The following is a 17,865-nucleotide window of genomic DNA, read 5'->3' as shown; positions in this document are numbered from 1 at the left end:
CCATCACGGGCCCTCCCAAGGAAGAGCAGACCCCTCTACAGGACCACCACTTCAACAGAACCACATCCAACACTTCAGGAGGACTGCAGCCACCATCTTATCAGACTGCTACTGCCACCCTGACTAACAGGGTGTCAGGTTGTGTCCTGACTCTGTCAGTTTGAACCAGTGTTTTCTGCCTTTTTTTAAAATTTCCCTATTAAATTGTTATTCTGACTTGGTGCCTCCCACTGGTTTGTTTTCAAGCTAGTACACACAACACCACAACGGTGAAGACACGAGGCCTACTTAGTATCTTGCTCAATTTTCTAATTTTTTTTCAGATCTTTTTTACTTGTACAGTTTCCTGTGTGAGCTGTCGCTCAGATTTGGAAATACAGGTGGTTTCTGTAATTCTGAAATATCATCTAGGAGTGGTTCTGCTACAATAAACAGCGGAGGAAGAACTGTTCATTTTTTCTTTCTCCCATCCTTCTACGTCATTTATAGTAAGTATAGAAAAGAATTGTGCCTAGGATTCTACTTATGTATTCATTCTGTATTCTTCTTCCTACTCTTTTATTGTTTATAGAAACATTTAAGGAAATACAAAATAATTTAATTTTCCTACAGTTCAGTTCATGGCAGATGTCTTACATTTTACATCAATTTTAAGGAAACACCATCCATCAGGGGATAGTTCAGACTGAAATTAGATGCTCCGAAGCAACTTTATCTCCTATAAAGACAGAGGGAGTCTGACTTTCCTAGGGCATTCGTAAGCACTGACTTCAGCTTCTTATGGATCTATCCTGATAAAGGTATCTGAAAATTCACAATACACAACTATGGGAATTTACAAGCTCAGCACTATCATTTCAGGCATTAAACTGGGTTACAGTGGATTGCCATATTCCAAATTTGAATAAGACCAGAATAGCTCAAAAAAAACTTCTATGTAAGTCCAATGTTGTACTTTTAAACTTCCTTCCACATGACACACTAGATAACATTTAAGATTTTGCTTAAAATGCTCTCAGATTTAAGTACTCACTTCCATGAAGCCTAATGCTATTTTGTGTGGAGAGTGTTCCACACTCACAAAAGATATATGGCAGATAGGGAAGGACTTGACATTTTTGCATTCCTCCATTTCCACACAGAGATTCCAAAGAAAATTTGTCATTCTGAGATACAAGACACATTACACATGTGGAAGTTCTTAACAATCCATGGAATAACATAAACAATGGTCTATTAGTCATGAACTAAGCATATACCCCAATGGCAAAGAGTCACAGCTACAAACATGAGGGACGGTCAGCAGAACACACACAAAGCTTTGGTTTTCTGGGTATCATTATTCAGTACTGAAAACAAACCTAGAGCTGTATCCAAGCCACATGTTAGTAGCAGATCTCGAACTGTCACTAGCAGGTGTACCAGAGCAGCATGTCTGAACAGCATGATCTCCTTCTCATCTATTTTACCTTTACAAATAGAAGACAGAGATGTGGTCTACAGAAAATTTTACAACTCATATAACATATGTATGTAATCAGTTTAAAAGATCCTGGTATCTAAGCATTTTCATTAAACACACTTAAACATAGATAACCTTCAAAGGTTAACTTTCAGATCTGGTGGTCTTTCCAAATAGCTTAAAATATAGCATAACTTTTCCCAGGTCCTCTGACCCAAAGCAAGTGGCACACAGGGAAGTGTTTTTGAAAGGTGTGTACAGATACATGGTGCTTGCTGGAGCAGGAGATAACAGTTCCCCATGGCATATCATTAAAACCACATTGCTTTACTGATTTTAGTGTGGCAATTCTCTACACCTAATTAACATCTCATGATGAGAATCTTCACCTTCAAGAAGGTAAATTTGGATGACATCTGCTTCTTCTTAGACCCATATAAATCAAACCATTTACGGGCTTCCTATTCTGTATTATGTATCCATTTTGAATATATATTCTAGGACTTGATTGAACCAGACCGAATTTCTAATCTGAAGACAGAAGGTATTTTTGGGAATTGCACACAGGTAATAGTAGCATTCATTATCATGAACCAGATATTTTTGAAAACTCAACTGCAGAGTAAGCGTGCTTAATAATGAAATACATACTTCAAGATGCTAAAAATGGTTGAGGAAGATAATTAAAGTGTAAATTACTACAGCTGAAGGTGCATTCTAGGAGGAAAATAGTAGCTAGTTCTGTGTACTGGGATTAACATAACTTTTAATTCAAAAAGACAAGCAAAGCACTTAGGAAGGAAAAATCAACTTAAGGACACAGCATACAGAAGGACTTAGCTGGAAACTGCATGAAAGGCTAAGATCTTTCAACTACTCTGCATGGAAATACAGAAAGTGAATGTTCAGCTCTGTTAGTGAAGGTGCTGAAACCGAAGGACTATGTCCAGCTCTTTACATCAAACACCATAAAAACTCAGTGAGGAATACAGGTCATTTAGAAACAAAGTAACACAGTTTTATGATGAAAGACTGGAGCACTTGGTGATAGTTGATGCAGAAAAGACCAGCAGGTGAATAATAATCTGCTAAGAGATCACTACCAGCATAGTAAGTGATTGTTTTCTATGTTCACTCAGGGATTAAGGGGCAAATAGATCAGAATACTCTGGAGCAAAGTGGAATAAGACTGGATATTGTGAAACTATTTAAGACAAGGAAGCAAATAAAAGAAGTATGTTACCAGGGAGATTTTGGTATCTCCTACAGAGATAGAGAAATATTCATTAGGAATGAATAGGATAATTTCTTCATTGTTTCTGTGGGCCTTTCAGCTAGAAAGTTCTTGTTTCCTTCTGTTGCTTTAGTTGGGAAAAAATGCAATTTCTATAGCATGTAAACTGCATTTGAGAGGATGTAAGTCTTCTTAATTAATCTTGAGTTGAAATACAGACTCTTACATTTTTTTCCGTGATTCAGAGAAGCAGTAGTAATTCTCTGTATACTTTTCTCACTAATGTTTTCCTTTCTGTGATTCACTGATACAGATATAGATACCATGTTTGTCCCTCATGTTTGTGAAGATGGTGTTTACTTTTTTGTAAGCTCCTTCACATTAAGAGAACACTGCTGCTGACAATTTTAATATGGTAATACTATAGATCACAGGCTGTCATTCTGCAGGGCTAACTACAGTTTCTTTTTGTTTGCCTTCTTTCTCATTTGTGGTTTCATGGTCGTTAATGTTTTCTTTGAGAAAAAATACATTCAGCACAGAAAGTAATGAAGTTGAGACAGCAGGCGTTTATTGCATAATCTGTGACACAATATAGAAACTTGGCAGGCAGTAGACAGCCTACTGTGTTATCCTTACAACTAGTTCTCAACTATGAGCTGTACAACTCGAAAAAGAACACAAAATAACAAGTAACTTTCTAAATGTTCCTCAAACATAGTCTCTATTTTGTTATGAAGTTTTCCTGACTCTCTCTTTACAGTCAAAAATCTTTGTAAGGGGTCCTTAACTTTGTTGGCTTTCCTTTTCACTTTTCTGCGTTTATTGGGCTTTCATATCCCACATAGGAGAGAAATGAAGTCAGAAAGAAACCAAATTATTACGGATTTCTTTTCCTTCTCATTTCTATATGGGCATAGTATTTGGCAGCATGCAGGTGTGATAAAATATAGCTACTAAAAGAAAAGAAACAACAAAACCACACAGAAAACTTTTAATTTTAAAATCTAGCATGTGAAAAAATTTAAACATTGTTTGCTATAGAAATGACATTTCTGAAGCATATGTAAAATATTTTAAAATGAAATCCAATTAGAATACTTTTATATTGCAATATGAGGTTAATAAATGTAATGTTGAACCACGAGGAAACACTTTTAAAATAAAAGAAGAAATCAATTGTTCTAAGTCTGTAAGATAAACTCTTAAAAGATTTATCATTAATTTATAAAACATCTTGAATCTTGTGTCACCAATTAAATCTGTATTGGTTTTAAAGAAGAAAAGAAGAGATGTTTTTTAAAAAGACATACCTTGTTTAAAATTATCACATATCACTTTCTCTTGCTGTTTTAAGAAAAACCTTGTATGATCAAATTTAACACTGTCAAAGCTCCAAGTAACAGAAGCAAGTACACCCAGACGTGTCAAATCTTTTAGTACAGGAATGGCTGCTTCTTCCAAGAGGCAGTATGCCTGGCACTGGCTTTCTGGATAACACAATGAACAAAACATAATAATAAAGTTTGGTTTCACATACCACTACTGGACATGAATATTCAAAAGACCTAGCAAAACATTAACAACTTTATCTTGCTCATGAAAGCTGCAACATCAATGGAGAAAAAGTTGCTTGCCAGAGAGTCTCCTGAGTGGCAGCAATCAGCTGATCCTCACAGCAGGCAACCACACTGTTCCACGCATTTCATAACAGGATCAAACTGCATGATGAGAAGTTAGGATTTTCTACTCCTGTGACTCACACTAAGATTGTTCTACTACTCAATTGTTCTACAGCCTGCTTCTACATTGTAGTCACTTTCAAAATGCTAATTTTTGTTTTGACTGCCAAAAAGCTTTAATTTTTCCCCCCAGCTGCATTAAAGGAGTCTTGCTTCAAAATTTATTAGGAAAAAAAAATTAAAAAATAAGCTTAGAGCTATGATTCCCATCTCAGATGGGAACAGATGAAAAGACTACTCTACTCTTTCACTGGTTCTGTGAAAGAAAAACCCATTAAGCACATGGTTGGAGCAAATGCATTTTCATGGAAAACCAAACTCATCTGTGCTAGGCCTACAACTTCCTAGGGCTGGGTATTCTTAATTTGAGGCTGTAAAATAGCTTGGATAAGTATTTTATGGATTCTCCTCTACCATTTATACTGCATGAGAAAAGTGTTGTCAGCTATGCTTTTTGATACAATGCCTTGTACAACAGCCAGAGTTCAAGGGGTAAGGCCCAGTCATGTATGAGATAAATCCATAGTTTATTTCTATTGTGCTAAAGACCTTTCCTTTCAAAATGACTACTGATCTCTTCCATCTCCAATTCTCATTTACTCTGTCAGACAAAAATGTGCAGAATAATAAACGGAAGGTAGTGACTGGCACTAAGAGATTTCATGCCTGCTAATTTTGATCAGACATAACTCAAAGTCTGAGTTACTCTTTTTACTTTGCATGCAATTTGCTTTAGTCTTAAGATGGAGCTCCATAGCATGCTCTCACCTCTGTGCCAAAATAAATATCCATCTACTTGCAGTACTACCAGTTACAAAGAGAAGAGACTAAGTCTAATAATTTCTGTATTTGTCTGAGCAATACTATTTAATATGAAATTATATTGCAAAACTATATAGAATCATAGAATCACTAAGATCACTGAGTTCAACTCTTAACCCAGCACCACCATGTTTACTAAACCATGTTCCCAAGTGCCACATGCACAGGTTTTTTTAAACTGCCAGGGATGGTCCCACCTCTTCCCTGGGAAGCCAGTTCCAATGTTCCAATGCCTGACCACCCCCTCAACGAAGAACTTTTTCCCCATATCTAATCTAAACCTCATCTGGTGCAGCTTGACACCATTTCCTCTGGTTCCTCTCACTTGTTACCTGGGAGAAGGTAAAGCAGTTCCAAAAATAGTATACCTGATGCTAGAATATTGACAGTGATACTGTCTTCATTCTCTTGGGTCTTTTCCTCTGTTTTTACAGTCTCACAAACAGAAACATCCTCTTCTTGAACATGCATATGCTGCTCTTCAGGCTGTACCACTAAATAATTAAACCACAAATGAATATTTAGCTCTAAATATGACAAAAACAGCTTAATGAATAAGAAAACTCTTAAGCCACTTTGTAAGTGACTCTACATGCAAAAATATTTTCAAATAAGTTGCTTCTGTGACACATAAATTTTCTCTTCCTAAATTCTTTATTGTTTTCATGGGCTCATACAGTATAAAAAAACCACAAGACACAAAAACAAATTAGTCCCTGTCTGCCTTCACAGCCCAAGAAGTGAGGCATTATCAGATTAGTCTTCCTAAGGACAGAAACACAGAGCTGGGAAAAATAAGGAGCTGGTACTACCACTTTATAATATAGCTCCATAGGAAACCTCATATACCTTTATGCGGAGAAAAAACATGTATGAGAGAAAAGATGCTGCTGACCATAAACAGCTCAAACTATGAAAAATATATCAGTGACTGTGAGCAGAAAAAGTTAGACACTGTAAGCCAAGCAGAAAGAACACAGAAATTGCAAATGGAAAAAAAAAAAAGAGAGAAAAAAAATTGCATATTGAAAATAATTTTTCTCCTGTCTTCTACATATATTTTGCAACTTTTTAGTATTTCTAAGTGGCCCTCCCTTCTTCCTGATAGATACTGATACAAGAGCTACAACTTCTGGCCACAAATCTTCTTCTATCTCTTTGTTTCTGAATATTTTTTTCTGAGAGAGGTTCTTATTGAATAGTTGTCTTCTAAATATTGTTGATTTTTCTACTTAAGCATGTCAGTTTCCTCAGAAAACAAACTAATCATACAAAGACAGAAAGAAAAGAAAAATGAAATTTTTATTCTAGTTAACTTAGAAAACTTGTCTTATTTTGAAAAGCTATCCGGGGTTCAAAATTGCACCATTGAATTGCTGCTACTGCTTCCCTCGTGTGTATTTTCTAAACTAAACATAACACACAATGATATCTTTAAAAAATAAGGCAAACAACAAAGAGCCCTACAAGCAATGCTGGCCTTACTAATTTTAAGTTAAGGTTAGAATGACCCTTAATAAAAACTCTTAATTATTGCAAAAGTATGTGATGGTTTATATAATTTCTACATTGATGTAACTTACAACAGACCTCCGTATTTTAATGGGTTCTCTATATATCAGGCATAACTGATCTGCAACACTGGGGTCTACCTGTGCACATATCCTAACCTGCATTGAACCTACTTAAGCTTCCCCAAGGCTATTCGTGAATGCGACACAGCTTGTTTTTCAATACATTTGGATTTCTTGTTGGGCGACGCAGCTCTGTCCAGACTTCACTAGATGGCAGCAAAAAACCTCAGGTACCTGCGCCTCTTGTAAAATATGGGTTATTTCTTTCTGACGCCATGAAACGCTTTATTCATCTCCGACAGTGTCAGAAACAGATTAATTTTACCAAGAAATAGTTAATTCCACAAGATTACATAATCTTGCAATTAATCAAATATCCCAATTCTACAGGAATTATTGCTGAAGCTTTTATGTAATTTTTTTTTTTTTTTTTTAAATGCTGGGACATTTAACTAAAACAAAAATAAAAGTTACTGTCAAAATTCTGCCATAAAAGTCCAAAAACATTTTCTTTTTTTTTTACATATAATTTTATCCTGAAAAGTGAATTTGGAAGTATGCCACTGTCACCTGCTATTTTATGTCACACATACTTTCTTTTAAAAACAAATAAGAAAATTCTTCTACTTTTTTCTCTCTGCTATTTTGAATTCCTTCAATGCTGAACACATAGTCTGATGTTCTCTCCTAAGTACTGCCATCAAGAAGAACAGGCCTAGCAACCAATTTTCTGTTTTCCGTAATACCTGTTCTGCTTCAATGTTCGATGTTTTGACGGGGTTTGCACCAAGGTAACTGGCTCAAATGAACAACTCTTGTTCATTGTCTAGGCTACAGAAGTGAGAGGACTGAAATTTACTATTTGATAACTATAATGAATTTGAGGATTATTACTTCTCTAAAGTGGCCAGGAGATCCAATTCAGAATATATGGATGGAAGAGATCCCCTAAAGTAAGTACCATTGTCAGAACAGGAATAAACTCAAATGTTAATTTTATGAAATACCTCTTCCAATGCACAAAAAAATCCCCCTGTCCCAAAAAAAGAGCCTCTCCTTCCCCACCCCCCCATCCCAGCCCAAGTAAACCAAGCAACCAAAATCTGCTAATATATCTTAAGGAAAACAACAAAAGGTAAGATACTTAGCTACAAATTCAGCTACATTTAAGACCATAAAAATGTTGCCAATTTACTTCAATAATTTTTTTATCCATAAACCTACTAGGATGAAGTAGCATCTATTGTAACTGGTAAAAGAGTAAAGAATTAAATCTGGAAAAATGGCAGAATAGACTGGTTCACATACCTTTTTCAGGTCTATCTACACAATATTTTTCCTCTCTTTGGGTGACTGTATGTTTAGATCTCATCATAATAAAGTTGTTCAGATCAGAATCATCATTGGCCCATTCAGAAGCAAGTGCATGTGGTGCAGGCTTTCCACTACAGGATGAGTTGTCTAGTTTAGAAGACACATCTTTACAGCTGTCTGATTCAGATGGTCTGGGGATTTTCTTTTCTTGGTTTAAGAAGCAAGTTGCCTCTTCTGTCTTAATCTTTCTTATGCTTCCTCCAGTACGGTCTTCCACAGATGTATTCGTACAGTGAATTTTGGCAGATGATGCAGCACTCATGGCAGAGCACTGCCTTTGAGTCTGCAGTGTCAAGTCAGGATTGACTACTTTCTCTGACTGATGTCTTTCAGCAGAAAGCAGCTCTTGGTTTGTCACAGAATTCTTCTCTTCAAGCCATCCTAAAAAATACAATTTAATTTCTTTGCTGCGATGTAGATATTTTTTCTTTTCTCTCTCCCCACTGGAGTTAAGGACTTCAGGTGGTTTATAGAGAAGGCATTTTCTAAAATTTCTTCTTTCTGCCTTCTCAGATCACTAGAATCTCCTTTTAGAAAACTTGCACTAACTAGTCCTAAGAAAAATGTACAATATTGAGACACAGAAGGCCATGCTACTGTTTGAAGTTTTCACCATCTACACAGTACTTATTGATGCTAGATTTCTAGTAAGTGGGATGCGACACACTTCATTAGGACGAAAAAATAACTTTTTTTATTGTTATTTTTTAGAGGGGAAAAAAGAAGAATGCAAACAGCTCCCTCTAAAGATATGCTTCACTAGAACTACCACCTTTTTGCATTGTGGCTGCATAGCCATCTGAAACACAGTAGCTAATCAATTAAAGAAATGTAAAAAGCAGTTAACTGAGCAGTGAGCAGTGTCTATTTGTTTCACAATATATCATGCTACTGTCAATCCTTGGAGTTCTACAACCACAACTGGTGCCTTGCAGTCTGGCCATAGGTATACAACAAAATCTGAATAACTTTTTGCATTTTTTGTTGAAGTTTGATTATAAGTATGCAAAATTGCCCATTTGAAATTCTGAAGTTATGAGCTGTTCAAATTTGAAATAGTCTGCATTAAAAAAACCCTCTACAGCACCACAAAATAAGGAATTTTCACTGTAACGTCCTCCCCCCACTGACCTTGTGCAGGTAGGACTACGCAAATATCTGCTTTATTAAAATATTCCCAAGCAAAACAACTACTTGTTAAGAAATTCTCCTGTATGAAACTATTTCATTAAAAAATAATACGACAGGTGGATGCTACTCTTCATCTGCACAGTAATAGAAAAGATGACTTAGTGTAGTTAAACACTTTTGTTCCTATAATTTGTTCTAAGTTAGAGAAAGCATACCTTAATTGCAGTAGTGCCATTCTTTCATTCTGCTGTAAAACATTTTATTCTTAAGAAATATTTAATTTCCTTTGCTCTTGGAGATTCGTAACTCCCTGCGTGATTCTCTGTTAAAGTACCTATCTTTGCCTTTTTATCACTTTTTAAAAAAAAGGAGTTACTTACTTTCTAATTGATACAATGTAAATTGTGTGAATGTTTCTACTTCTGTAGGAAGAAGACTGTTTGCTTTACTGCCATCCATATCCAATTGTTCCAAAATTTCTACCGCTGCTGGATTTAAACCCATATGAAGCCACCAGCCCTCCTGTAGTGAGCTAAGCATTGGTGTTTCGACCTCAGGTGGCAGGTTTTTCTGCAGCTCTGTCAGTGAATGACGCTGATGCACAAGGTTAACAGCTGGATGCTCTACAAAAGAACCAGAAATTAACATATAATATCAATCATCTAGAAAGATGAAAACAGAATGTCCTTTAGGAAATGAAAGTTCCCTAGTACTGGCGGCCTACTACATATATCTATTATTCATACTTCCATCTGTAACTCTGTGTCCATCAATAGATTTAACTTCAAAACAGTTAACATTACTAGAGTAAGTGTGCCTTTTCTGAGTTCTATGAGTAGGGGTTTAAATTTTTTTTCAGATCTAATAATGTGTAGCTGCATTACTAAAGTTACAAATTATCTTGTTAATTATCTGTGGGTTATTGTCGTGGTTACAAAGACTTATCATAATCCTTACCTGAAAAAAAATTAACTGAAATAGTAATGAGCATACCATATATTATTTTCAACTATAGCTCAAAGTAAAAATGAATTGGACAACAAAACAAGTCAATATACATAACTTAATCCTAAGACTTGTAAAACGAAGTCAAATAAAATGAAACTAAAGAATAGTGGTAGTGTATATTCTGGCACTTTCATAAACAGCCTGCAGCTTGTTTTGGTTTTGTGTATTCTGTTTCTCCTCTATTCTTGTGAAGTTACAATATTATTTTCAGTTCTATTGTATTGATTGATACATATTTTGAAACATTGTTTAAGGGAAAATAGCACACAGAAAGGAGTTCAACTGATTAGCAAATGTCAATCATTAGTTATTGTATATAACAGTAGTGAACACTGTCATAAAAAAATAAAACTCTTACTTAATTCAAATTACCTCCATAGAAGGATACATGGAATAACAATTTCTATGTTGCCCTACTGTAACTTTTTATATGTTCTACAACAATCACATAATCCAAACTTCAGAGGGTTACAGTAATTGGATAAACTTCAATGGCTCAAAATATGTGCTCTGTAATATAACATAATCTTTTCTGCTATATTTCTCTATGTACATGGAACTTGTAAACATCAATTAGAAATTGATCATCAATTAGAAATCCTTACCAACAAGCAAAAGAGAGCTCATATTATCCCGGTACTTCTCCGATTGCCATACCAAAGATTCTAAGAATTCCCTAGAGGGCTCTGCAATCAAAATACTATGAAGAACATAAAAAAAGACTTGCAGGTATGAAGCTTAGCAGCATTATTTGTTGAATTTTGATTTATATAGAACTATCTTTTAAAGATCCACTTTGTCTTTAAATTTTCAGTTCGTTCTTTACTCACTTGTTCATTAAAATTTTTTTCCGTCATGAAATAAAACAGCACTGAATGAGAATTCTGTCTAGACTGTGGCTCCCACCCCAAAGGGATATTGAAATTCCTCCTGCATATGATAGAAAGATACCAAGGCAAAAAATGCTAGTCTCAAATAAGATGAGAAGGAAAAGATGAAGCAATCCTAATCCTCTCTTGGCATGAAAAGGCCTGAAATCTGTGGTTGGAGGATATCCCCTAAATAGACAATACTTTCTTACTATATCTCTTCTGGATATTTTGCAGGTGATCCTTGTGCAATATATTTATGCCTGCCATAGGTATAAATATGCACATATGCCCATACATACACTTGCTAAATACTTTAAGTATTTACTGTTGCCTACTGCAGAAAGGAGACTGGATTTTCAGGCTATTAAATCCCCCCAGAGGAAGAGGTCTACAGAAGCAACTTCCTTTCCTTTTTCAGGCTTCCCTGGAAAACCACAGATATGGACCATGCATTCTGTCACTCTTTCACAAAAACACAACATAAATGCAGCTCAAAGAATGAAAGTACCAATTCATAAATACACTAAAGTTATTTTTTCCATAATTTTGAGGATTTATGATTTAGAGGATTCATGACAGAATTTGTCACTACCAAGGTTTCATTACCTGTTACCAGAGAGAGAAATAGGTTCTTCTTGAAGTCCTCTGCACAGAAAATTAGCCCATGATCTTTGTTGTCTGCATGGAGGAGTTAAAGGCATGTCCATTTCATCTTTCAAATATGGAATATATTCAGCTGAAAATAGCATAAAACCCCAGCCAAAACAAAAATAAAAAATCAAAACCACAAAGCTACTTGTGAATGAAATACACATGCTTACGAATTTTACACTAGTGAAGTTTTGGATTAAAATATAAAAGATTTTCATGGGACAATTCACTAAGCTATATACCCCAAATACTTCACATCTAATTTCCAGACAGTTTGGGGATAATAATGTGTAGATCACATTCCTTTAATGTAGTTCTGGGTACATACGCTTCACATATAAGATTATTTTTATAATTAAATCATCGGGTACCATGGCTGAGGTTTTGATACTCATGCCTGTTGGACTTCTTAGATAGTTCCTCCATAAATGAAGTTAATCAGGTGGGAGAGAGATTACAGACAATACTGTGGTGGCTGTAAGATTCTGTAAGAATGGCTGTAAGAACGGCCTCAAGGACTTCAGAAACAGTCAGGATTTTAAAGAAAAGATTACTCTTTCAAGCAGAATTAGTACTCATTGAAATTTCTAGGGATGGGCACTGAAATGAATTACAACACCAGTTTGGCTTTTTTTTAAAGCAGTATACAAACCTGGCATGTTAAAAGTCCTCTGCAAGTAACTTTAAACATTCTATTTTTTTTTTTTTTTGGCCAATCATATTAAATGTAGACATATTAAAAATTATTGGGTTTTATTCAAGTGTTATTAGGAATTTGCAACTTCACTGATTTTGGTGGTTTACATGGTATTCTTCTCTCTGGCATTCTACTAACCAGAAAGCAGAAATCACAAAAACCACAGTTGTTTCATGTTCTGTGAAAATTAAGGCAGAAAAATTGTGAATAAATCAGTGCCTCCATAAGGAAAAACACTTGTAATGAATTCCCTATTCATTCCACCAGGCAGTAAGTAGATGCAATCGTCATACCCATGTTGCTTGGCCAATTGGCACAAAGCAGGCTATGAATCAGTCACCTGTCCAGCTGCTCATGGCTTCTCCTTGAAGGACCTAACAAGCCAATTGTTAGGCAGGAAGGGTGAGGGACAATGTTAGAAAGACAGAGGACACAAACATATCAAAAAGCAGAAAAAAAAGGTAAGAAATAAAACTGGGTACAAAAGAAAGCAACATACTTTCCCTCTTACTTAGAACAAAAAAAAGCTCAGTGAGCTTATGCTGTGAATTTCAGCTCACAAAGCAGTTTTTGTAAGGAACAACAATTTTAGGACTTTACTTTGAACAGGACAGGAGCTGATCTCAGGACAGTAAAAATACCAGCCATATCTAAAAAGAACTATTCTTTCTCTTTGAGCGATACTATTCATATTCATTCTTGTCTAGTTATTTTTGCCTTTGGGACTGGAATTTTTTGATCAGCCACATTAGTTAAACTCTGCCTATACTCAGAGTAACATTCCCCTTCTCAGAACATTGCTGACTCAGAGAACTATCTTGTTGCTTGATGCCTTTTTTAAACAAACCCAATGATGAGAGAAAGACAGCTTAGTCTTACGACTGCTTTTTCTCTGGGTTCAAGCAAACATATTTCACTTCTCGTAACTCATAAAGAGTAAAATTAATAAGAAGGAGAAGACAGTCGGGTCTTGACACCCAATACAGAAACTTCTGCTATCAAACTGCATCTTAGCAGTGCTTGCACAGGTTTGTAGGTCTCGATCTTACAGATCTGAGTCTATACTAAAAAAAAAAAAGAAAAGAGAGACAGAGAGATAGAAGCTGACTGTGCCCCAAAAGTATAATTCTGTCTGATTCAACAGCAGAGCTAAGGCAACAACTGGTAATAAAACTTAATGCAGCCACTTTCTTTAAAAGACAATTCAAGACGGCTTGACTACTCATCTACTGCAGAGGAATGGGCAATATCCTAGAGAAGATCACAGTTAATTTATTGTTATGGCATATAGGAAAAGAGTCCCAAACTACTCAGACCTACTGCACTGAAGCCCCTCCTGCTTGTAAGATTTAGAAGAGCAGAGATCTGAGGAGACACAGATTACAGTTTCTCATGCCAGACAATAATCTCCAGGTGTAAAATAAGCGTAACTTTATCTCGGTGGAACTTGGTATGTTTGCACTGAGCTTTTATATCAGACACTTTGAACTGATATGATTGTTTCAACCAAAATTCCACTACAATAATCAACGGATCTTTTCATAGATAGCATATACATTAGGATGAGGTACATGTATAATCATGTATTGACACTCTACTCAGATCACATTAATTTGTAAATATTACTCTTTGTGCAGCTCCTTCTGCATTAAATGAAAGGTGAAAAATGTCACCAACACAGCTGTTTTTCTGCCTCTTTTAGCCAGCCAGAATTTAGCTGTGAATATAGTAAGGCTGGCGAAGACTATACATTATGCCCAAAAAAACCTTAACTAAAGTTGGATGACTAGGTTGAGCAGTCAGACACCAAAGCTGCTCAGCATTGGTAGATGGTGTAGACACCATGACTTGGGTTTTCAAGCTATTAAAGGTGAATACACTTTTAATATTAAAGGTGGACACAAAGGATTTCCTGATCCCAGCATAAGAGAAGTAAGGATTCAATGCACGTTAGCAACTATTCAACACTTTGAGTTTATTTCTGTAGAAAACAGCTCTGGCGACTACACAACTTAACTTACCAAACACATGTAATTACTGAACCATTTGCAAAACAGAATGTCTGCACAGGAGTTTTGAATCTCTAGAAGTTACAAACACAACACTTCTACCCGAATTGTTCTCCACCACCCTCTTTTGAAAGTGTTTACCTAATAGTTTAACTAACTTTAAACTGTGCTCTTTGACTCCACAATTTTAAATCAGTCTGCCTTAACTTCCATCTGCCCTCTCTCGGTAGATGAGTTGCTAGATTAAAAAGATCTAAAAACCTAATCAAGTGCAAAAGTTATAGACATCACATGCAGCCAAAAGCAACATGAAGGAATTGTAAAGTTGCTTGTGCTTAGACTACAAAGGTCTAGAAAGGAGTATGGCACTTCTACCTCCTTATGATGTGGGTATGAAATAGTAGATTACATGAAGCAAATCTTCTTATATATGTGGTACATGTTCTCCCATGAACGGAATATTGGAAAAACCACTTGAAGAATTCATTTTAAATATCTCCCCTTGATTTACACAGATCTTCCTACCTGACTCACAGAATTCCAACATACTTGTGCTAATACTGGAGCAAACCTCTTGTGGAACGGCACAGAACTTGGAAATTTCTATTTTGTATGTAATTTCTGATTTGAGATCTGAAAACAGATTTTAAAAGGTGCCGTTATTGAACCATTTATTAATTTTTCCCGTCAGAGCTTTCAATCTTTTTACTGAACCTCAATGACATATTATTATGAAAAATTAGTCATGCTTAGTAACCCCAAATGCTTTCGCTGATTAGAGCAGTGCTCAGTCTTGTCCCTTAAGTGAGAGAAAAAATCCCCCACAGTATTGCGCAGTCACTATCTGAATTACTCCAAGCTCTTATGACTACAGCAATTTCCAGAACAATTAAGTAGCCTAAATACAGTTTACTAGGAGTATGTGTATGTAGATTCTCTTGCTACTAAAAAAGGACTAAAACAGAACAAAAAAACCCCAACAGGTTGACACTTATGTACAGAATCTTCAAATCTCTTCAATCTCAGCTGAAATATGGCACATACTAAATATATCAGAGGAATGTACATGAAATTGTCCTAGTCAAATATCCACTTCTAAAAGTTTTGTTTCTATCTTCAGTTAAGATACTGGATTACTTCAAACTGCTGCCCTATCAGACACAGAATTCAGTACACACCCTCCATCTTCAGAAGCATTAACTTCCTTCTTTGAGCTACTTCTTGTCCACGAAAAAAGTGGAAAATTATTCATTTTGACTTAAACCCCCAACCCTCAGGCAATGTCTTTTTTTTAATTAAGCAAAATACTGTCATACAAATCAATCCATTAGCCAATAACTGTCATTAAAGTTATATTTATCAGTAGTATAAGAGCATTCAGTAATTTTTCTAAAACTCCTTTAAAGAAACCGCAGCATCGAGAATAATCCTGTTATCTATGGAAATATTTAACCCTTTTTTCCCCCAGAAATCTGCTTTTGTGCTTGCAATTACAATGCAACAAAAGCATTTCTTATGGTTATGACAGTTTTGCATATAATCTTCTTAGGGAGTCTCTGAAAGTAAACTTAAAAACAGATTAGAGAACACAAGACCAAATGATTATAATTATGGTTGATCATATATCACAAATCATGGCTCATATTACAATTGTGTTCAAGATTACAACAGAACCCTGGACTAAATCAAATGGCAGGTAGTTTACTACCCCTTAAGGAGACACATCCAATACCAGAAATTTGGGTATAGCACAGTTCCTAGTTCATCCACAGAAATTCTCATCTGATGAGATGTAATTTGTAGGTGAGCTCAATATAAAAGAGCTTGATTATGTTAAATGTGTTCAAATGAAAGGAAAATTAGGTCAAGTACTTAAGAAAGCCAACCCTCACCTTCTCTGATCATTTGTTTGCAAAGGTCTTCATCATCTACAGTGACTGGAGCTAAATTTAACACCTCCTTTAGTTCCAAGTATGATGGACTCTTAACACAATCAGATCTGCCATTGTTGGGTTTGCTGAATTCTAACTCAACAGGCAACAGGAAATACTGAAAAAATATTAATCACAACAGAATGGTCAGTAAATTTCCTTTGAAATTACTGTACAGTCAAAGCATCTTCAGAATCGTGAAATAAATTAATTCTAAACCAATTTAAGAGCTCTTACCACTTGACAATTACACAGCACACACAAAGCTTTGCTCAATACAGGGTAAAATACAATGTTACACAATTTCAGATTGAGTCACTGGAGTGTAAAAAAGGTATCTTTACTTACAGTTCCAAATCAAGTAAAATCCTCATTTATTTTAAATTGAAAGTTTGTTTTTTAGAATTTTGAAAAATGGAGCAAAAAGTAGATTTGACTTCTTTAAAAAAAAAAGACAAGCTGGCCCCTCAAATTGCAGAACATGTCTTGGAGCTTCCCCTTTCCCATGCTCATGTCACGGCTTCCTGTTCTGATTAATTTTTATTCTTAGTGCAACAAGTTATCTACATAAAACTGCAAACACATCAGGTACCAGGAGAAACAGCTAGTCAGAGTGGAGATTGCTAAAAACAGCATCCAAGAATTAAAAAAAACCCAAATAATACCAGTGTTTTCTAATCTTGAAAATATGAAAGCTCAAAATATTTGGCAAATATGAAAAGAATTCAGTAAAATGGCTTGCAGGTGAGCAAACATATATGCACAACATAGAACAACCACTAATATATAGTATGAAACAACAGGATAATACCTCTTCGTCTTTTATTGATATAGTACAGAAATCCTCTTTAATCCCCTGCAATTCCTTTTGACTCTCTTCCATCTTCATTTCATTTTGGAAAGTCAAACATTCTCTTTAAAAAATCATAAAAGAAAGTAAGTGACTTCTTTGTATTACTTAATGTCTAAGACTGAAACTCTCAGCAATAGTTTTCATAGCCATATACATGGCAAAAGTTTTTCTAAATTCATGCCTTTCCTAAGAAGGCAATTCCAAGTGATGCCGTATTGATTTGTGTAATTAACCAAAAAAAATTTCCAAGAAATAATGCATTATATGCAGAGTAGAACTGCCTAATATTGGGGCCAGCCTTAAACAGTTACAGAAAAAAACCCTCATATTATAATTCTTCAAGTTCCCAACACATAAGTCCCCTCATGTAAAAGTGCTTTCTGCAAAAGCTGCAGATCTAATTTCTTCCAATGTCAAATTTTTTACTATACATAAAGTCTCTGTAATCTATTTACCTTACTTCTCTTTGTCACCTTTAGTGTCTATCTTCAGGCAAGATTCAGCA

At 35.4% G+C, this 17,865-nt stretch overlaps 1 protein-coding gene across 1 annotated transcript in view; it reads right to left on the bottom strand.

The window, feature by feature from the left end:
- Positions 1 to 17,865, bottom strand: part of CUNH9orf84 (chromosome unknown C9orf84 homolog) — a 44,893-nt gene that overhangs the window by 19,585 nt on the left and 7,443 nt on the right. Inside the window, exons 6-14 of the mRNA XM_017728343.1 lie at positions 17,319 to 17,421; positions 16,469 to 16,625; positions 11,826 to 11,955; positions 10,953 to 11,047; positions 9,720 to 9,962; positions 8,143 to 8,589; positions 5,629 to 5,754; positions 4,010 to 4,186; positions 1,362 to 1,469 (exon numbers count right to left, since the gene is read on the bottom strand). Coding sequence (XP_017583832.1) covers positions 1,362 to 1,469; positions 4,010 to 4,186; positions 5,629 to 5,754; positions 8,143 to 8,589; positions 9,720 to 9,962; positions 10,953 to 11,047; positions 11,826 to 11,955; positions 16,469 to 16,625; positions 17,319 to 17,421 — 1,586 coding nt within the window. The remainder of the gene's footprint in view (positions 1 to 1,361; positions 1,470 to 4,009; positions 4,187 to 5,628; positions 5,755 to 8,142; positions 8,590 to 9,719; positions 9,963 to 10,952; positions 11,048 to 11,825; positions 11,956 to 16,468; positions 16,626 to 17,318; positions 17,422 to 17,865) is intronic.

This window comes from Corvus brachyrhynchos, unplaced genomic scaffold (genome assembly GCF_000691975.1).
Source record: "Corvus brachyrhynchos isolate BGI_N302 unplaced genomic scaffold, ASM69197v1 scaffold90, whole genome shotgun sequence".
NCBI classification, from domain to species: domain Eukaryota; kingdom Metazoa; phylum Chordata; class Aves; order Passeriformes; family Corvidae; genus Corvus; species Corvus brachyrhynchos.
This window is presented reverse-complemented; position numbering and strand designations above follow the sequence as displayed.